The sequence below is a fragment of the Aricia agestis genome, chromosome 11, assembly GCF_905147365.1.
Source record: "Aricia agestis chromosome 11, ilAriAges1.1, whole genome shotgun sequence".
Classification (NCBI taxonomy): Eukaryota; Metazoa; Arthropoda; class Insecta; order Lepidoptera; family Lycaenidae; genus Aricia; species Aricia agestis.
The window spans coordinates 16579639-16602916 of NC_056416.1; the positions used below are offsets into that span (position 1 = coordinate 16579639).

General features: G+C 36.6%; 1 protein-coding gene across 1 annotated transcript in view; it reads left to right on the top strand.

Moving 5' to 3' along the window:
• Nucleotides 1–23278, top strand: part of LOC121731766 (U4/U6 small nuclear ribonucleoprotein Prp31) — a 33234-nt gene continuing 9956 nt past the window's right edge. Inside the window, exons 1-8 of the mRNA XM_042121367.1 lie at nucleotides 1–316; nucleotides 440–575; nucleotides 1381–1585; nucleotides 1834–1976; nucleotides 2292–2476; nucleotides 3424–3564; nucleotides 3988–4137; nucleotides 16249–16473. Of these exons, the coding sequence (XP_041977301.1) occupies nucleotides 119–316; nucleotides 440–575; nucleotides 1381–1585; nucleotides 1834–1976; nucleotides 2292–2476; nucleotides 3424–3564; nucleotides 3988–4137; nucleotides 16249–16473 (1383 nt within the window). The 5' untranslated portion in view covers nucleotides 1–118. The remainder of the gene's footprint in view (nucleotides 317–439; nucleotides 576–1380; nucleotides 1586–1833; nucleotides 1977–2291; nucleotides 2477–3423; nucleotides 3565–3987; nucleotides 4138–16248; nucleotides 16474–23278) is intronic.

Here is a 23278-nt window from a genome sequence, read left to right on the forward strand (position 1 = left end):
TTATGATTTTTACTAAAATCAAAATAAAAGTTAAGAATTAATATATATTCTGCTTGTAGCCCGTTAATTTATGCCGTGTTATAAAGGAAATATTTAACTTCACTGTAAACAAGAAACCATGTCGCTAGCTGATGAACTTCTAGCGGACTTGGAAGAAAATGATGATGCAGAACTTGAAGCTATCATTGAAAACAAAACAAACAGCGATGCCCACGAATTTGCTGTACCGTTCCCAGTAATACCTAAGGAGGAGGATATAAAAAACGTTTCTATACGAGAACTAGCCAAATTGAGAGATTCAGAAAGATTTGTGAGGGTAGGTAACTCTTAAATTGATATGAACTGTGTAAATCACAGTGAAGGATAACATATAAATTATTAATAGTGAGGTATTACTCGCAGGTTTAAATAATAGATAATCAATTCTATACTATTTTAGGTTATAAAAGATATTGAACTTAATTTTGGAAACAACCGCAATAAAATTGAAGTTACTGGTTTAATGGAATCAGACCCTGAATATCAACTGATTGTGGAAGCAAACAACATAGCAGTGGAGATAGATGGAGAAATAGGTAAATATCACAGTCTATATTTTACTCTTGGAGACACAAAATGAAAAGAATTTTTTCATTCAAATTAATTTACTCCCATATCTAATAAAAATATTTATTGCATAACTATACCCTTGTATAGTTTGTTTCTTTCTAATGTATTGGAAAAGTTACTTGACAGACAAATAAAAGAGAGCTTGAATAGTTCTAAGCTATATAAATATCTTTATTAGAGCCTCCCAGACTACAGACTTTTAGTCGGCCGATAGTTTTACCAAATTGGGGTTTTAGTACATTATTATCGGCCGATACAAATCTTTTCTGCACCTTCACACATCTACATACCGATTAAGCTTTTCAATAAAACTATTGACCGACTATATTTTTTGTTATTTGGGTAAATATATTTTTATATTTATAATACTAACCCAGGATAGGGAGAAGTAGAAGCATCTAGGGGAGACCTATGTGTCAACAGGACACACTGATACCCAAAAGCTATAATATTTTATATTACTGCACCAATTTTACCACTCACTAGCACAAGAAACACTGAAGGCCAGTTTCACCACTTTCTATTAAGTGCCGAATAGGGTACTCACAACTTTTTTAACAGATTCTCCATACTTTATCTGTCAAGTTAATTGGTGGATAGCCTATTAGTCACTTATCAGGAAGTGGTGAAACAGGCCCTTAGTGAGTGGTAAAATTAAGCACAAGAAATACTTACTTACCTAATTATTTTATCAGCTAATAGATTCATAAATAAATAAATATATATTTTTATAAAAGAGTTGTGTTACAAACATCACTTACTATTTTTCAGCTATTATCCACAGGTTTGTTCGAGACAAGTATCAAAAGCGATTTCCGGAGTTGGAGTCACTTATTGTGACACCTTTGGAATATATACGGACTGTAAAGGAACTGGGAAATGATTTGGATAAGGCTAAAAACAATGAGATATTACAGAGTTTCCTGACGCAGGCCACTATTATGATAGTCTCAGTGACTGCATCTACAACACAAGGGTGAGTGTTATTCCAATTGCCTTTGATTGAAATGAAATCAAAATGTTAAAACTTCATAACCATCCATACTGAGCTTTGTTTATTTTTGGAATAAAACTATCTGCCTGTTTTTGCTGGTATAGAAATAATAAGAATTACCTCTTAATTCATAATAAGGACGCAATATGATAATTTACATCCCATAGGAATTTGATAAAAGCTATTAGTAACATGTTTTGATACTTAAAGTTTTCATCTTGTGATTGCAGTAAAATGCTATCAGAAAGTGAGCTGAATGAGATTTATGAAGCATGTGACATGGCCGCTGAGTTGAATAACTTCAAATCCAAAATATATGAATATGTGGAGAGCCGCATGACTTTCATTGCACCAAATATAACCGCCATTGTGGGTAAGTATGGGGCAATCCTCAGGATTGTTCTTTGTTAAACTTTTGAAATATTATTTGAAACGTTTGTGGTATGCTCAGATGCATGGGCGTACCCAGGATACAGCTCAAGCCCTTTCTAGAGAAAATTGACGTATCGTCCAGGGGCCAGGACCTGCCCTGCCTGGTTACGCCCATTCTCAGATGTATTGCTTATTGCATTGGAAAAATCAAAGATGCCATGGAGTTTCTTTTTGACAATTATTAATTTTTTAGAATGCAATTTACTAAATATTATGTTTATTTTTGATCTAAATCTTACTTTATAATATTTTACAGGTGCTTCAACGGCTGCAAAAATCCTGGGTATTGCCGGAGGATTATCAAAACTGTCCAAGATGCCTGCCTGCAATGTGCTACCTCTAGGCCAGCAGAAGAAAACACTGTCGGGTTTCTCACAAGCTGCCTCCTTACCACACACCGGGTTCATTTATTTTTCACAAATTGTTCAGGACACCCCACCTGTGAGTTTGAAATCCCATCCAAATCCAAAAAAAATTGGATTTTTACTTAAATTTTAATCCTAGGACAGTAAAATTACAGATACTAATAACCATGTTTCTACTAACTACAAGAGAAGTAAAGAAATACATATCCACTATTATAAATCCACCTTGTAACCGTTTTTCACAACATAGATGTGAATCACTGCCTCATCTACTGCCAATGGCGGATTAACCCTTAATCAAATTAAGCAATTGCCTAGGGCATCACGTCTGAGGGGGCACCAGAACACCAAACACATCTCACTCTCACGTCACCAAATACCACACCAAAAAAGTTTCTTGGAAAAAACTAATGTTTTTGGGCAGTAAAGGTTTAAAGACCGATTCTATTTGACTTACAGATAGGGGGGCCCACAGGCATGGATTGTTCAGGGCATCGAGTAGTCTTAATCCGTCACTTCTACTGCCTCATAAGTAAAGCAGTAATGCATTGTGTTGTATCTCACTCCATGTTGTTGCCTTGTTGGTTTCCAAGTTTAACCAAACCTCGCCATAATATTGTGACAATGTTGATGCGAGATGCGGTAGCAAAGATGCAGGAGGCGGCGCAAGGCGTGGGCGGTGTGGGCGACCGCCTACGGCCTCGCGGCCTAAGGGCCCTCGCGCCCTTGGGATCACGAGGTTTTTTAAAGGTTTTACGAGTTGAAATACTCAAATATTCATAAGTAAATAAAAAGTTTTGTAAATTAAACTTTGGGTATCAAAAATTATTTCTCTCAACAAATCCGTTCTTTAGCATCATCCATCAGGGGGCCTCGCAAGATACATCTTGCCCACATAAAATGTAGGTGTTGCTCTGCCACTGCAAAGATGGCAGTGTTGACTCATATAATTTTATGTTTAAATGTAAGGTAAGGTGTCAGATATCTAACACATCATATCTACTATAAAGTTATATTTGACAGGAACTAAGATACAAGGCGGCCAAGCTAGTCTCCACTAAGCTGACTCTCGCCGCGCGGGTGGACGCGTGCCACGAGAGCACAGACGGACATATCGGGAGGCAGCTGCGAGAAGGGATTGAGAAGAAACTTGATAAATTACAGGTGTGGTGGAACTTCTGTTACAAAAAATATTATAATTTTAGATTAAATTAACTGAACTTCTAATTGTGTAAAATATGGTTGATTCAAGCTAAACTCCAAAATTAAACGTTTTTATGTTTGTAATAATGAACAAATTATTAGTTTAAAGAGCGGGGGATAGATGGCGCTATGCACTAAATGCATCGCGCTACGATATTATAATTACCATCGTTTTTACCCGTAAGTTTCGTAATGATGATTTGCTTGTCTATGCATGGATGGATGTTTGTTACACCATAGCAGTTACATTGCTTATTCGATTTTAATAAATGTGTCAATAAATTGGATAGATTCGATTGAAGCTTATTTTGAGACATTTAGGACTTTCGTTTGTAGTCATCAATATGGTACTCACATCATTTTCATCAATAATATAATATCCAGGAGCCGCCGCCGGTAAAATTCGTGAAGCCGCTGCCGAAGCCGATCGAGCAGAGCCGCAAGAAGCGCGGCGGCAAGCGAGTCCGCAAGATGAAGGAGCGCTACGCCATGACCGAGTTCCGCAAGAACGCCAACCGCCTCAACTTCGCTGACGTGAGTGTAACGTACTAATCCAGACCTTATTACTGTAGCGATAAGGTTCAACGAGCGGGTCCGCAAGATGAAGGAGCGCTACGTCATGAGTCATAACTCATGACCGAGTTCCGCAAGAACGCCAACTTCGCTGACGTGAGTGTAACGTGCTAATCCAGACCCTATTACTGTATCATCAATAACATCAATATGTCTTTAATTATTATTATAAAAATAATCTTCCCTTTCTGCGCCAGCTAACAATAATAATAATAATAATTTGTATTTGCAAAAATAAATGTACTTCCTACTAAATGTATAAAGCAATGTGGCTTTTTAATATATTATGACTTACATAAATATTAAATACTTATACAAATGTATTTATTCTTATAGGAAACACTTGCAAAATATACAATAATGGAAAAATACTTAAACTGGGTAATAATTATACATTGGACACAAGTATTTAAACTAATAATAGCAACACCGGAAATATAAATAAGTAGGATTACATTATTCAACATAATATTAAAAGAAAAATTATATAATCTGTACTCCTCCTGGGTGTTAATAAAATACACTTTTACTTTGCAGATATAAATAAATTAATATATTTTATTGTAAACTTTTCGCTCTAATAACCAAAGTGCAAAGATTTTAAAAGATTCACATTGATACTTAAACAAATTAAAAAAAAAGTTTTTTGCCAAAAGAATTAAAAAATAAATTGTGTTCTTGCTTTGTTCACCTTGTAATCTCTGGTCATATACAGGGTGTAACAAAAATAAGTGATAATAATTTAGGGTGTGTACGTGTTCCTTGTAGAGAGCTTACTGTGAAAGTAGCAGCGCTGAAAAACCAAATTTTTTTTTCACTTTTGTATGGGCAAGGGCCCGAGTGTCACGAGCTTCCCCATACAAAAGTGAAAAAAAATTTTGGTCTTTCAGCGCTGCTACTTTTACAGTGAATTCTTTACAAGGAACACGTACACACCCTAAATAATTATTATCACTTATTTTTGTTACACCTTGTATAATTTTTACAAGCTCTTTTCGAAATTTGCCCACAATTAAGGTGAAAAATTTTTGGTTTGTATATTCATTGCACTTTTTACTTTCACATACTTTCGTTTGTGTGTTCGGGTTCAAGGTTTTCGTGGTGAATTAATTCACATTGAAATATAATATAATGGGTATTTAAAAACTGGCCAAGTGCGAGTTATACAACCATGAATTTAGTTTTTGGTGTTGCTATCACCTTTAAAGATAAAAATATAAAAACATTGCCTGAGCTACTAGTTAATATCATGTCGTCCTATCTGCTGCATTGAAAAAGGTGTTTGATGTCCCAGTGGGGCTAAAATGGTCGCTTTGAAGAATCATGATAATATGAATAATAATATGATTCATTTTTCTAAAATCGCAAAATGCAACTCTGCTTGCAATTCATTTCTGTATTTTTGTACTGATTTGACATTTGTCAGTTTGACAATTTTGACAATTCATTTGCTGAATTGATTGAGAGGAATTGCTAAATGTGACCATTTTAGCCCCGCTGGACCAAACAGTGTATATAGCATTTTGTGTCACTATCTTTATATTTTGTAAAGGGGTTGAAAGTTTAGGTATCCTATAAAAAAAAATACTATGTGCTTATTCAGCTTCTAACTAGCGTCAAAAACTTGTAAAAAAAATTATGAATTACTAGATGACGTATTTTCGAACAACTCCGTTGCGCCAAAATACGTTTATCGCGCGATAACCGTACATTTTGCCGGGATAAAAAGTATACTATCTCCTTTGCTGGAAGATTCCCGGGATTCTCCTTTTCCTTTTTCCTTTCTCTAGGTATCTCTATACCATATTTCAGCACAATCGGTTCAGCGGTTTGGGCGTGAAGAGGTAACAGACATACAGACACACTTTTGTATTTATAATATTAGTATGGAAGTATGGATAACTTTTTAGGCTAGAGTTTCTCATACTTTCCCACAGAATAGAGGAATTGGTAGGTAACATAGTTTATACTGAGCGTTAGTAAGGAACCGCACTGTATTATGCCTTGTACAGCTAGGAACATAAATGTGGCACAGCTATTTGACCGTCAATTAATAGAACGGTACACACTGGCCATTATGACCGTACTGTGTACTGTACTGATAGAATCGTTTACTGAATACTGCCTGGTACACTATTCTAGCGCTGTTTCTTTTAATACACTATTATATATCTGAGAGTTTTGCAAGTCGTTTAAAGATAGAATATGTAGTTTCCTCTTTTATAGATAAGACCTAGCGGGTAATTTTTTTAATCCTACGGAACCCGTAAAATATAATCATCAATCATGATACCGAGAAACCAATTATGTGGAAATATGCAAGCATGTTTCGTTTAAAGTATGTACAAGATTACTCGGCGTTAAACTTAAAAGTACGCCTGCCGCGGACTGAAAGTTCATACCATCTTACTTCTAAGTCAAAATTGCCATTTTATTCAAAGTTTGATGCCTCGATTCACCGTTTGCACTTTAGCTTAGACAAAACAGGTGCATATGTATTCGTAGTGTGATTAATTTCGCCTAAACTACTGAACTCAATAAATATAGCCGGATCGGTGGCATAGAATACTCGCACGTGCCCACGTGCCTATAGCCTGCGCGCGCGGGACGGAACTGTAGTAATAACAATAAGATATATAAGTGTTAAGTACTTATGTGTTCCGTTTGCAATATTTACAGCAGTAAACCTTCATTCTCTAGTAATTATGCGCACACAATCGCCAAATATTTTGGTAATAAAACCAATAATTTATGTAGATTGGGCTCCTTACTAATAATACCTATAGAAATCTACATGACCACAATATATTACATAGACGTTGTACGTATACGGTCTTTTTGAAATGGAAATTAGTAAGACTGAGCAGAGGTAGAGCTTCGGTGTGGCATAGAAGCAATATTCCAATTTTCCATGTATTGTGTGTACCTATAGCCTCCGTGGTCTAGTGGTATAGAGCGCGGCTCTTGACTCGGAGGTCGTGGGTTCGATTCCCGCGTTGGAAACATGTTATTTCCAAGTTTGGTTAGGACGATGCAGGCTGATCACCTGATTGTCTGACAAGTAAGATGATCCATGCGTCGGATGGGCATGTAAAACGTCGGTCCTGCACCTGATCTCTCGCCAGTCGTGTCGGACTTCCATCCCACTGGGTAATGAGAGTAAAGGAACAGAGAGTGCTCTTGTGTACTGCGCACACACTTGGGCACTATAAAATTACTCCTGCGTAGCTGGCCTGGTTTCAATGAAACCGGCCACCGTCACCGAAACCGGTGTGGGAGCTATTATTATTATACCTATAGCAACGCCCGGCCCGCACCATCAGTGCCGTAAATCGCCTTTTTTGCGCCCTGTGCGAGCTTCACTGCGCCCTAGTTTTTTTTAATTAGGTATTATAGGTACCCAGAGCATATTATATGCTATGTATATCTAGGCCTATTTTGTTACATTCAGGGTGATAAAATAAAACTTGATGTTAGTAGACCAATTACAATAATAATAATATTATGATATTAAATACTAATATTTTGGAAATTATTTAAAAAAAAATTAAAATGTTTTGTCTTATTTAATAGACTTTTTGATGTTACTGGCATGTAGGTAAGTATAACATATTGTTGTTATCGAGCACTAGGGGCGAAGCGGGAACTTATCAGTTATCAGGAGCAAACCGAAAAAATAATAGTACTGGCTGGTCTGGCCATTCTTGTGCCCCCAGGGTCTACGCCCTGTGCCTGGGCACCGGTGGCACCGCCCTATTTACGTCACTGCGCACCATAGGCTTTATAGTGCACGTATTCCTTGGGAGTTGGGACCTTAGGCGTCTCAACTCTCATCTTGCCCATATATCCATATTTAAACACTACAATTTTAAATATTTGCTCAGTGAATAATTATACAAGTTCTGCTTTGTAAAGACAAAACGGGCAAAAGCCCGGCACATTAGAAAATTGACAGACAAAAACAGCAAATTCTGATTAAGCTGCCAAAATTTCTTTATTAGTAAAGGGATACAGTTTTGTCCAAACAATGGAATATTATGTTTGCAACAAATTCAGTGATCGTCAAGTCGGGATGCGCGGTAGTCGACACTCAGCAGGCGGCACGTGACGCGCTGAATTTCAATGTGTATGGCGCGAGCAAATAGGCCGGAACCGCGCGGTGTGCGCCCGACACCGTTGTGTTACACACGGCCGGTAAAGACGGCGAGCGGAGGACACAATATAGCCGTTCGTTACTTGGGGTTTAAAAATCTTGAATGCCGCCTTATTCTCTGGCTGTCTCACTCGCCTGGGACCAGAGACGGATTAAGACTTGATGCCCTAAGACCTAAGCAATCCATGTCTGTGGGTACCCTTATCCGGTAACTAGAATCAGTCTTTGAACCTTTACCCTTCTGGTTCTCTCAGACGTGATGCCCTAGGCGATTGCTTAATTCAATTAAGGGTTAATCCGTCACTGCCTAGGACTGAAGAGACATAAGTACAGACCTCTGCGTCAGCCATCATGCCAGAATTCGTTGCCTTTTTTTGATTTGTATTGTTAGTCTTATTGACTTAGACTGTGAGGTCGTGGATAGATTAAATAAAAGAAAATCACTTTTATATTGCGCTTTATTTAGGTTAAGCGCATTCGGTAAGGCACGTCTATACTCCGAGGAGTAAAGGAGAGAAGTGTAAAATATTTAACAGTAAAATAAACTGTGACCTGCAGGGTCAACAAAAAACGTTCCCATGCCAAATGTGAACCTGACCATTTAAACTAAAAGCAGCCCATAATAAATTATAGTTTTATGGCTTTGGTAACATTGTGTACCCTTGTTTTAAGAATTATTAGTCGTTTATTATACTTCACACAATTTCTTGACAGCAATGTTAACATGTGGCATGTGAGACTCAAATGGTACTTCACTTTCTCAGAACCTAAATGTTTCAATACGATATCAAAAGACAGGAATTTTTGTATTCGAATTTAAGTAAATTCGACACGCCCCCTCAAAAATTAATGTCTTTTGAATTAAATTCAAAAGTAAAATAAAATTGCCTAAATCTCAAAACATTAAAAATTATTTAAATTAAGTACAATTTAAAATTACATTTAGTAATACCTAATTGACGTAACCTTCCGTGCACTTTAACCTTAACCGGGGAGATACAAAATGATCCAACATTCATTGCTAGGATGAGGGAAACCCCAGAAAAACCTCACCAGATCATTAAATAATTAATTACTATTAGTATTTATTGAAACATTATAAAACATTATTCTTCCACATTCGTGTCCCGCAGGTCGCGGAACCTGGCTGCTGGCAACGGCTCGGTCAGCATGTCCACGATCTGGTTATCTGTTGAAATATATTTCAAAGTTATTGTCTTATTCACACATTATTCTTGGGAGAAGTGATATTTAACGTCTATATGTTTGGAACTCTTGTGACTCAATGGATTATATTTTGCAAAATAATTCATCCATTATTATCTCTTCGTACCTCTATATTAATAAAGGTTCTTTAATTTCAATATTAATGCTAGTAGCTGAAGTCCTTAACCACAAAGCCTCTTTAACGGCTTCATACAGAACCATAATATATTCGGATTCTGTCGACGGGGCTGCTACTGAAACTTGCCTCTTAGAGTTCACATACATACAACATACTTATTGTACATTCATACATACAACATAAATAATAAAAAAAACTGTTGTAGGTTTTTTTAATTGAGTTATCACTTCCTCCCTAATTTGAATTGACATAATATCCCGTAAATAAATTATCAATTAGTTTATCTGTATATTATTAATTTCAGATTTGATGTACTTTCTAAATATCTAAGCAAATACTCTTTTTAAACAAGTCAATTGTTATATGTTATTTCTTGTCTATGTGTCTAAGGTCCAAAATCCAAATATAATCAAGTACATACCATTAAGTACATAAAGCAACCAACACTTCGACATGAGCATTACATAATAATAATTATCTCATCAGATTCCAATGCTTCGAAGTTAACTTTCATTTCTAAAAGTAGCAAGTATGGATTAAAATCCATCATATTAAACTTGTTTAATTTTGCCATTATATTATATTATATTATTATGTACTCTGGTCCTAGTTATCCTGATACCTCAGAAAAGTCTTATATCTTTCATGTCAACCATCGAAAATTTTATTAATCCAACATTGTTCAAAGTTATTCATTGCTCTTTCATTTTCCGTGCAAATAACTACATCGTCAACATATAAAATAACATTTATACTGTGGGACATCTATCCCTTATTTAGTATACAGTACACATAATTGTCGTCTCCCATACATTATTCGAATATTTTCGAAACAGCATCTAGCGGCTTGTTTTAAGCCATTTAGTGCTAAATTGAGTTTACAGACTTTATTTTACATACTCAATACTCAGTCCTCTCTCGGGAACTGCCATGAACATATTTTATAAAAAAATATATTTTTATTACTTATAAATTATAATAATATAAATATTATTATTTTACTCTGTTCATTTAGCCACAGAATGCATATTAGTACAAACTTAGCCTCAGTGTGATATTGTTGTTGTTCTGAAGAAAAGTATTAATTTATTATTAATATGTTCACTATTTCTATTTTAGTTTGGTACCATAAAAAAATAGGTAATTAAGTGGCTACTCTGGCTTGTATAGCACTGTTTACAAAATTACAATAAGTAATTGTTTCTATTGTTTTGTTCATTGTAATCTGTAAGGGTGCACTTGAAGAACTAGGTTTTAACATTTCTTTACCTGAGTGTACATTTATTGGATTAAATTTAAATTCCACTTAAGAAAGCTTTTCTCATATAGGGTCACATCGCTTATTACCAAGTCCTTTTAATTTTCCACATCATAAACTCTATAATATACCCATTTGGTTCATACCCCAATAATGGCTTTAGATGATTTTTCATCGAATTTGTTTCTACCGGTTTTACATGCACATATACAGTTGAACCAAACACTTTTAGGTATTTAATTTGGGGTTTCTTATTGTGCCACATTTCATAAGGTGTTTTATTTACCTTCAATGACTTTGTTGGTGTCATATTTATAAGATACGTTGCAGTTAACTCAGCATCGTCTCATAACACTTTTTTTTATTAAGCACCAGATGTCATTGTTCGCGCCTTTTCTGTAATAGTTCTATTACAGAAAAGTACAATTCTTTCAGATATGCCATTTAACTGTGGAGTTCGTGGTATTGCGAGATAATTACTTTCATACCCTTTAACACATTTTGTTGGACCATTTGGACTATAACTATTAACGCAATAAAAAATTAACTATTTTATGTTTTATCTAGCTTCACCTCTTTTTCGACAAAATCTTTAATTAAACATTGCAAGCATATCGGATTTGTGTTTTATAAGATATGTTGCGCAAAAAAGAGTAAAATCACCAATAAAATAGAACAGAATATCATTGTCATTATTTACAGAAGGTGGTGTCATTAGCCCACAAACATCTGACTGAATATTAAATGTTCTTTCATTTCTGTAACGGTAGTCTGGCTTGTTAGCCGTAAATAAGCATGCTTCACACTGCATACATTTTGTTTTAGCCCATAATAATTGTGATCTAATCGTTAATATCATTATTTATGATCAAGATTATAGACAGACTTCCAGACTTCCAGAACGTTTAATCAAGTTTATACGTACCTTGAATTCCAGAGTGAACAAGTTGTTTACAGTCTTACCGGACATCACGGGCTTACCGTGGCAGCACACCATTACTCCATCGTCACCAAAGGTCACGGAGTATCCGGCTTGTTGCATCTTGGTAACGGACAGCAAGTTGCACGGGACATCAGGACTGTACAGCACGTTTTCTATCTTTCCTTCGATACCCAAGTTGCTCGTAACAGAGATTGATCCAATCTTCGACGTGGAGATGAATGTTTCATTTTTCGCCACTGATATTTTGATTGGTGTTGTAAGTGTGCGAAAGTAGCTTGCTATATCTTCTCGATTCGTGATATGATCGGATGCTCCAGAGTCCAATAAGAATATAATTTTATCTTGCTTATATTCTGTTTGCATTATGGCTCCTGCCATAAAAACAAAACTCGATGTAGTCGGCGATGATTGAATTGTGTCAACACTTGTTGTATGAGCAGTGTTAATTGTTGTCTCGGTATTATTTGGTTTAGTCTTCATAACACGTAGGTAGTAGCGACATTCATTTTTGTAATGTCCCTTTTTCTTGCAGTAATGGCATATCACAACTTTCTTCTTATTAGATATTATCATGTTATAGTTGAATTTCGGCTTCTTATTTATTCTTCGAGAATTCTTCATAGCTGGTCTTCGTTGGAAGTCTTCGTTTTGCAGATGATTGTTTTGAATTTCAGCATGAAGCACTTTTCTGCTTGTGTCTAGTTTTTCGTCGTTTAGTTTAACTTCGTAGTCGAGAAGTCGCATCTTCACGAAGTTCAGCGTAATATCGTCTTCTGAGAGTGTTTCGATTGCAGTGACAATACCGTCATAGGCAGGCGGAAGAGTCAGCAATAGTTGAGATACTTTATCTCCCTCCATCACGGTTGCACCAGAAGTCGCTAGCTCGGATATTAAAATATCAAACTGCATAAAATGTTGATTCAAGGTGGTGTCTCCTTGGAGTTTCATATTCAATAACTTCTTTCTGGTTGCGAGCTGTTTAGCCGTACTTTTTCTCTCGAAAATGTTGTCTAGTGTAGACAGTATTTCCCTCGACGTTGACTCCAGTCCGACATGACTGATATAAGCATCAGACAGGTATTCAATTATAACATTTTTAGCTGTTTGCTCGGCTCTCTTCCACTTGTTGTCAGGTGTAACCGGAACTGGTTTCTCAATAACGTGAATTACGTCTAGTTCACTTAAAAGGCTTCGGATTCTGAATTTCCAGATGTTGTAATTTTCTCCGATGAAAATCGGAATATTTCTCTTGGTCTTCTTTTTCTCCATTTTGTTGTTTTTTTAAAAGTTTGAATTTCACAATCACTTTTAGTTAAAAAAAAACTATTTTAACTTTTATTTAATCACTGCGTTGACTGGGCCACCATAACCTGTTAGTCTTATTGACTTAGACTGTGAGGTCGTGGATAGATTAAATAAAAGAAAATCACTTTTATATTGCGCTTTATTTAGGTTAAGCGCATTCGGTAAGGCACGTCTATACTCCGAGGAGTAAAGGAGAGAAGTGTAAAATATTTAACAGTAAAATAAACTGTGACCTGCAGGGTCAACAAAAAACGTTCCCATGCCAAATGTGAACCTGACCATTTAAACTAAAAGCAGCCCATAATAAATTATAGTTTTATGGCTTTGGTAACATTGTGTACCCTTGTTTTAAGAATTATTAGTCGTTTATTATACTTCACACAATTTCTTGACAGCAATGTTAACATGTGGCATGTGAGACTCAAATGGTACTTCACTTTCTCAGAACCTAAATGTTTCAATACGATATCAAAAGACAGGAATTTTTGTATTCGAATTTAAGTAAATTCGACATGTATCATGCACTAGCTGTCCCGGCAAATGTTGTTTTGCCGTAAAATGATTTTCCCTGTTTTCCTGCTTTTCTCTTGAAGTTTTTTCTGATTTTTTTTCTATAGACCTCATGGAGCCCGAGACTTTTCCAACGAATGCAAAACCGTGGAAATCGGTTCGTGCGTTCTGAAATTATAGCGTCAGGAAGAAAAACCCAACTTATCAATACATATAATAAAACTGTAGAAATGACAATTCTGTACATTAAAGATATCCAAAAAATAATAAGCGGGGGCTGTTACTACATCGCTATAGAAGCCAAAACTGTGGTTAGTTTTTTGTCTGTCTGTCTGTCTGTCTGTCTGTATGTTTGTTCCAGCATCACACGAAAACTACTGATCCGATTTGAATGCGGTTTTCGCAGATATATTTGTCTTCTCCCAACTTAACATCTGGTGTACAAAAATTTTTCCCCCACCTCTCCAAGGGGTCAAAAGAGGGGGTCAGATATTGTATCAAACTTTTTTTAACATGAAAACTACTGATCCGATTTGAACATGGTTTTCGCAGATATATTTGTCTTCTTCCAACTTCATATCTGGTGTATAAAATTTTTCCCCCTCAACCCTCAAAGGGGACCAAAGAGGGGGCAGATTTGTTATCAAACTTTTTTCTTGAATAAACTTACATCATATTATAAACTGTATTTTCCAATTTAATATCTGGTGTATAAAATTTTTCCCCTCACCCCTCTACGGGGACAAGAGAGGGGGAAGATTGTATAAAACTTTTTTCTTTAACACGAAAACTACTGATCCGATTTGAATACGGTTTTTGCAGATATATATGCCTTATTCAAACTTAGCATCTGCGCCGCGGGCAAAAGCTAGTGTTTATACAGGGTGTAACAAAAATAAGTGATAATACTTTAGGGTGTGTACGTCTTCCTCTTAGAGAGTTCACTGTGAAAGTAGCAGCGCTGAAAGACCAATTTTTTTTTTCACTTTTGTATGGGGAAACTCGTGACGCTCGGGCCCTTCCCCATACAAAAGTGAAAAAATTTTTTCGTCTTTCAGCGCTGCTACTTTCACAGTGAACTCTCTACAAGGAACACGTACACACCCTAAAGTATTATCACTTATTTTTGTTACACCCTGTACATTAGATTACTTCATCATTTTCATTTAGCATTTTGTAAATACTGACATCACTTTCGGTACGACTTGATTCTAATGTAATTTATGCGCAGCGAAAACTAAGCCATGCAAAGAAGTGTACATGATAGTTTTTCTGTACGATGAATGGTAATAATGTACCATCGAGGAAGTTGATTCCTATGCAATTGACAGACCAACGTTATATTTTGGTCGAATATGTCAATTCAATGTTAATTGTGATCTGTTTACATTTATATGAAACTCATTAAATGAACCACATTCAAAAACAAAACGCTGTTCGCCATTTTCGTAGCCATGTATCAGCCGAGCAAGCCTCCAGTTTACCTGTCCGTGTGTATCACGATCAACTATGTTTAACCGTGTGCCATCGATTCTCGATCAGCGCGCCCACAATTATGTACAGAAAAACATTTATGTTCTAATTAATCGAGAAAGTCGACTGCCGAATGGATTCGTGATTGACTAATTGTGTCTGTTGTTTTATGTTTAATTATGTTTGTGTTATGTCTAATTATGTTTGTTTTATGATATATTTAAGAGTAGGAAATTACTACTAATGGTGCATTTTTTGATGGCATTTGGTTACTCAGGTTTGACTAATTTCTAAACGTGGTCGCCGGTCGGCGTTAACCGTAGGCCGTAGCGTTACGTGTTGCAATCTTCATGCTTTATTATTTTTAAGAATTCCCCAAATTAAAAATCACGGAGGTAATTATTGTTATTTGCCAGGACCCAATGCGGATATTATTACCGCTACCTTTCCTAATGCTAAAAGACCCCCGTCCGAGTTTGTTACGCTATTTCTTCTCTTAGGGTGAAGCCAAACGAGCGTAATTTTGTGAGTAGTGAGTCGCAGAATTTCGGTCGCTATAATATATATTTATATATATAAAACTCAAAGGTGACTGACTGATTGACATAGTGATCTATCAACGCACAGCCCAAACCACTGGACGGATCGGGCTGAAATTTGGCATGCAGGTAGATGTTATAACGTAGGCATCCGCTAAGAAAGGATTTTGATAAATTCCAACCCCAAGGGGTTCAAATAGGGGATGAAATTTTGTATATGATAATACTTTTTAACGCGAGCGAAGCAGCGGGCAATAGCTCGTCTTTTTATACAAATCATGACTCGCAAGTCGCAAAATTACGCTCGCGTGAATCAAACAGGACTTTTGTATGAAACTGAATGCAGCAGAATTTCTGCCAGCCGAAATTCTGCTACTCACAACTCACAAATTACGCTCGTTTGGCTTTCCCCTTAATCTTAGTTCCCCAACCAGTGGATACCATATAAGATAGTGCTAAAAGTATTTCTCACCAATTTGAAAATAGAACGCACTTTATTTCTCTGTTACACCAACTTGGCAATAAATAAATTTAATTTTCCATTAGATCGAGGACGACGCATACCAAGAGGACCTGGGCTACACGCGCGGCACCATCGGCAAATCCCGCACCGGCCGCATCCGCCTGCCGCAGGTGGATGAGAAGACCAAAGTCCGCATCAGCAAGACCCTGCAGAAGAACCTGCAGAAGCAGCAGCAGTACGGCGGCGCTACCAGCATTAGACGCCAGGTGTCCGGTACCGCGTCGTCGGTGGCTTTCACGCCGTTGCAGGTGAGTCTACTTGTGGTTTATCTATATATATAAAACTCAAAGGTGACTGACATGGTGATCTAGCAACGCACAGCCCAAACCACTGGACGGATCGGGCTGAAATTTGGCACGCAGGTCGCAGGTAGATGTTATGACGTATCGCATCCGCTAAGAAAGAATTTTGATAAATTCCACACCTAAGGGGATAAAATAGGGGATGAAAGATTGTTTATAATAAATAATAATACTTCTTAACGCGAGCGAAGCCGCGGGCAAAAGCTAGTTAGAAATAGTGCTGGAAAGACTTCAGGCGTGTAAACATTACGAAGGGCGTTTGGGGTTTTGGGTATTAAGGCAGGGATTAATCTCAATCAAAAACGATAACCTTGCACACAACCAAAGACCAAGCGTATACGAATCGCAATAAGATTCATTTTAGCTTAGCATAAAACTGTAACAACTCTGGCGGATCTTCGCTATTTTTCATGTTTTTTTTAAATATCTTTGGAAATAAATATTAAAAAACAAAATTGTTCGGTTAAAGAAGTTTTAATATAGATTTACTAACAATTTATTCAAATAAAATGTATAATTATCCTAGTTAATACTTATATTTCGACGAAATAGAGTTTTTTCAGAGGTGAGTTTGTAAATTAATTACAGCCAAAGTATTACGTTTTATTAAAATGTTTATGGTTTAAGGTATTTTAAATATTGTGCTTTATATCTCATATTTTTTAACACTTCGTTATTATATTGGAACTAGGTAAACCGGGAGTCACGGAATAACAAATTGGGGTTTATCCTCGCCTTAATGTCTATTGCCCGCAACTTTGTTGTACCGCAAATTCCTGTATCTTCATATCGAATTTCATCTGGATCAATTCAGCAGTTACGGCTCGGTTTATCGTTTCTCATGGCGCTTGAGCAGCGCGCGCGACTTTGAAACGCAACCACTACCCCCATACATCTTCGAACGCACGGCGCTCCAACGGCGGTGCCAAAACGCCTAACGATAAGACCAGCCTAACGCGTTGGTTGCCCACCATGCTGCACCCTCAGACCAATTTTTTTTTTTACTTTTCATTTGGTATAAGACTGCACCTTCAGTAATTGCTCCCATGCCCCATACAATTGACAATGGGCTTTTGGTCCCCCTGGTGATGATCATGGCCACGCGGAGAAAAAAATGTGATTCCACCAGTGATGCTAATGGCAGCCAACCATGGGCGACGGTAGTTGCTTACCATCAGGTGACCCGTTTGCTCGTTTGCCCCCTTATTTAATTAAAAAAAAAAAAAAAATGACTACTAGATGCTGCCCGCATCTCGCGTTACTGTATCTTCATAGCGAATTTCTCCTGGATCGATTCAGTGGTTGATGCGTCCAGTCTGTAACGGACAGGTAACACTCGTACAGGTATAACACTCGTATTACACGAAACGAACTTGATAGATGAGAAGTTTTTGTACTTATTTAAAAAGTAGTTGAAGTCAAACAAAAAGGTACAAATATTCTGCGTGAACTATTCAAAACAGAATTCGTTTTCTATTAGATTGAAGTAGATCTATCTACCAAAACATGTAAAATGACTATTGAAATATACGAAACAATACTATCTAGCATCAGCTTTGAATACACCGCCTACTGACCAATAAAAAATGTCTGAATCGTGAGAGATACCTACATCTTTGTTACGAATCAAAATTAACATTTACTGTTATACATTTTTATTTGTTCTTAATTAATTTTTGGACTTATTAAAGGTTTCTTAATTGCATCACTATCACTACATATTATAAAACAAAGTCGCTTTTTTTTCCCTCATGTCCCTTTGTTCCCTTTAATCTTTAAAACTACGCAACGGATTTTGATGCGGTTTTCTTTAATAGATGAAATGATTCAAGAGGAAGGTTTATAAGTATAATAACTAGGCTATAATATATTTTATACCTGTGCGAAGTCGGGGCGGGTCGCTAGTATTCTTTATTTGTTTCTATTTCTAAGTCTTCTCAGTAATATCCCTTGTTACCAAATAAATAAGCCTTAGTTAAGATTCCTATGGGCTTTGGTAAATTTATTTCTAGATGTTGTCCTCAACTACGTGCTTACAATTAATTGCGCAGGACTACCTGTCTATTCTTCAAAGTATCTTCACACAATATATTGTATTGGTAAGGGGGCGTCCATAAATTACGTGAGGTGTTAAAGGGGGGGAGGGGATCGAGTCAAACCTCCCGGGACCCGGCAAATCTCACGTATTTTTTTCTCATTGTTACAAAAAAGAATAATAAGTATAAGTACTATTTTGGTCAATTTCATCCAGATTTTACGTATGCTTAAGATTTTATAATACGGATTACGATTAACATCATTCACTAATTGTTTCGAAAGAAAAATATAATTTCATTCAATACTTTGACGTTAAGTATAAGTACATCTACTGACTGTCAAACAAACCAACGCGTCTACGTAAGAAACGCACATTGTGAACATTGGGGGCGTGGGGGAGGGGGCTTAATAAAATCTCACCTTTAAGGGCCCCCCCTTAAAGGTGAGATTTTATTAAGCCCCCGAGGGTCAGAAAATTGAAAAAACCCCTCACGTAATTTGTGGACGCCCCCTAACAGACAAACACACGTTTATTTTATAAAATTAGTGTAGTCATAATAATATGTATAGTGACAATTACTACAGAATAAAAGTCATTATAAAAATCAAAATTTTACAGTAATTTATACTACAGCCGTTACAATAAACACTTCATAATTTTATTATTATTATTGTAGCAATTAATATATTAATTCTTAAACATACGCAACACTAGGTCAGGTTCAAAAAAATAGAAAGTAAAAATGTAAAGACTAGGAAACATTTAAAAAGTAAAACTAATTGATATTTTAATGACATGCATAAAAGTAAATGAACTCATTAACAGTTTCAAAAATTTCGTAAACACTCAGTTTCAGATGTACTTAACGTTAAAACGATGCATAAAATTAATGTTTAATACTTCATTATGAATAATATTGTGTACGAAGCAATAAAGATCTTATCATAAATATAGAAAGAGATAGAGATTTTAGTAGTACAATCGAGGAAATTGATTCCTAGGCAGTTGACGGACCTATGTCGTTTGGTCGGCTTATGTCAATGTTAGCAATGATCGGTCGGATGCGTTTGACTTAACGCGACCAAATTACGTCCGCCATCTGACTAGTAATCTCTGACAGTACTATTTAGTTGAGCTTTTCAAAAATGTAATATAAACTTTTAGACCCACTTTAAACTGGGTTTTCTCTAATTCTGTGTTCAAGAATGCTTTCCCTTTCAAAACTAGATGAATGGCATATATTATTTTTGTGAATGCTTATATTTATTTTATTTAAATATCATGAGTTACCTTTCAAAGAAGTTCTTTGAAAGAACGAGAGAGCATCATCATATTTAACCAGCCTTAGCCCAGCCTGGCGCAAGCAGGCCTACGCTACGACAGGCGTATCAAACTATCAATGTTGATGAGGCGTGATGATATCACAACGGTGAAGTATTTTGCATGAGCGGGGTAAACCGCGGGCAATTACTGGTGATATTGCTCGTTCGTCGGCTATCGCTGCAGCGGTTATCTGGACAGGCTAGCTGTAGATAGAAAATGTAGATGTGGCATAAAACTTTTTTGATCGTCCATGCTAGAAGTCATATGGAGCTTGGACTTCTAAATTACGTTTTGTATTTGATGTAGCTCGCCAATATGTTTAGAGACAAACAAACAACAAGACTTCAGAATTTAAGAATCCTTAAAAATCTGCCTGGACTCAATTTTGTTATTTTCCTAGATGTTTCCAGGATCATTCCTGAATTTATTTGGGGTACACCCATAAAGTTAATATACCTAGCGGAATAGAGCAACAATCTCGAGCTGTCAAACGAAACCGAAATTGGTTTTCATCTGTGTGAAAAATATGTGTACGTATACACTTACACAAGCACGATTGAACATGATTACTATAAGATTAAATTGTCAACGTGCGGCACGTGCCGACTGGACGTCAAAAAAAGAGTGCTGCTCTCATGTATCACACGTCTCTTTCTACCACGCAGTGTTACTGATAGTGACATCTCTCTTGCTCAGGCCTTTGTTTCTCTATTCCGCTAGGTATATTAACTTTATGGGTACACCACAACATCTAAAAATCTTACAGTGAACGTAATATTGTGAAGACCAGCTGCTGTGGTATATTAATTATTACGATTAAGTACTTTCTGCCAATAACATTTTTGTTTGGGGCTATTTGGGTAAATAGACGGAAATGTTACTCATAGTCCATCTTCCCATCTGACAAGATTGGTACCAAGCACTAATTGTGTATGCCTTATCTAGATCCTACAAGCACTACATCCAGTTTCTAGTGGAACCACTAGCACGGCTCATTATATCGATCTGTCGGCGGATCTCGGCGCATGTGATTATAGCTCCGATTAGTTACAAATGCGGCACTTGTCACCGCACCGGATACGCTCTGGTTTACTTCGATAATGCTCATTGTAATGCGTTGTTAAGATCGTGCATTCGTAGGAAAGCTTTGGGTAGAAACTTGCTATTTGTGAATATTTACTTATAATATCGAACTGGAAAAGTTTAAATTAATTTGTTCTTGAGAGCTAATAGAATGAAATAAATTGCCTGACTTCGCTTAGCAGTAAATCTGTCAGCAAAACAATTCGTACCCTTTCACGAGCAATAAAATGCTACCAAGAACAAAGGCAGCGAAAAAAGTATCATTAATATAAGATTAACTAGCTGTTGCCCGCGACTTCGTCCGCGTAGACTTTAGTTTATAGTTGTTACCGTACATCGATTGAATTGTTTACGCACAAATCAGAAAAGTATATTGTGAAGGGAACCGCACATTTTGCGGGACAAAAAACATTCCTTGTCCCAGATTCAAATTAGTATCTCCAATCTCCATGCCAAATTTCATCAAAATAGATTAAATAGTTTAGGCGACAATCATAGAAGTTTATTGTGCGAGAACCGTATATTTTCCGGGATAAAAAGTACCTATCCCTTGTCCTTTCCCGAGACTGAAAGTATTGCCATACCAAATTTCATCAAAATAGATTGAATAGTTTAGGCGAGAATCATAAAAGTTTATTGTGCGGGAACCGTACATTTTCCGGGACAAAATTAGTAGTCCTTGTCCTCCTGAGACTCAAAGTATCTCCATACCAAATTCAATCAAAATCAATGATATTATTTTTCATATAATATCATTGAACAAAATAGATTGAATAGTTTACGCGCAAATCATAATATATTGTGCAGTAACCGTACATTTCCGGGACAAAATGTATCCTATGTTCTTTTTCAGGACTCAAAGTAATTACTTATACCAAATTTCAGCAAAATGGGTCCAGCTGTTTACGGGTGATGTCGTGACCACGCGAAATATAACGTTCCGCGCGGCTTCGCCCGCGTATATTAGATATTTCACAGACAAATTACTCCTCAAAAAATGATCCTTCACGTGGTCTTCTTCTCATCTGTGCCAAATAACAGAAAAATTGCTCCAGTAGTTCGTGAGATAAGCCCTTTCAAATTATTTCCCCCATTTTTTTCCACATTTTCCTCAATTTCTTCGCTTCTATTAGTTTTAGCGTAATAAAATATAGCCTATAGCCTTCCTCGATAAATGAGCTATCTAACACTGAAAGAATTTTTCAAATCGGACCAGTAGTTCCTGAGATTAGCGCGTTCAAACAAACAAACAAACAAACAAACAAACAAACTTCCCAATTATAATATTAGTATAGATTTATATTCTTTCAGCGGCGACCCTCGAGGCCGAACTGAACCGTCTTTTCAATAGACAATACGGAATCTCCTGCTTCTGCTGCTGCTTCTGAAATACAGCCTAACCGTATATAAATTAGTTGTAAAAAATGTGCAAAATTCATCAGATTTAATGTCTTGTTGTCAACTGTTATGGAAGCTTTTATGTAGTGAAAATGTCCTGACAAACTGATGCCTTTATAGCGCTCGTGCCCGGACCACGTGTCGCAACTCGCAACATGACAGCCGTATACCATAAACAATGTTGATAAACTCCTCTCTCATCTGGCTTTCGCAAGGAAGCAGTTTGCGACACGGTTAAAATGCCGACGGTCAGCGATAGGGCGGCATTTCCATAACTCGAATGCCGCCTAAACGGTGAAAGTCTCTAGAGCATCTGAATCTGAAGTATCGGGGACTTCTAGTTAGCATTCGACGCAAATGACTATTGTCCAATGAGCGAGAACAATCTAAAAATAAACGGAGGGCCAAGGGAAATGATTCTAGTACTTTCTCCTCTCAAATGTATGCGCCCGAAAGCGTATTCACATTTAAGTAAAGCATTATTATTGCCAATTGTGTGGACTATAAGTATGATTGTTACTTTGTCGGAATGACAATGTTTCCTGTGTTTAGACTTGAAATTTTGCTTCCAGGCTTGGACTTCCCTTATTTTGCAATTCTTAACGACACATATATTTCTTACATTAATAAAACTAGCTATTTGACCGAGCTTAGCTCGGTATTCGATGAAAATGACATTTCCTAAAAATGACTCCTAGCTAGATCGATTTATCGCCCCCGAAACCCCCTATATACTAAATTTCATGAAAATCGTTGGAGCCGATCCGAGATTCAAGATTTGCTCGTTTAAAGATATAAGATTAAATTCAAAGTAGTCAAATAAAAGTTAGTGTACACACCGCAAGGTTCCATGCTGTACCCAATTTTGGACATAATTTCAAATACAACAAAATATTCATAATAGTTTTG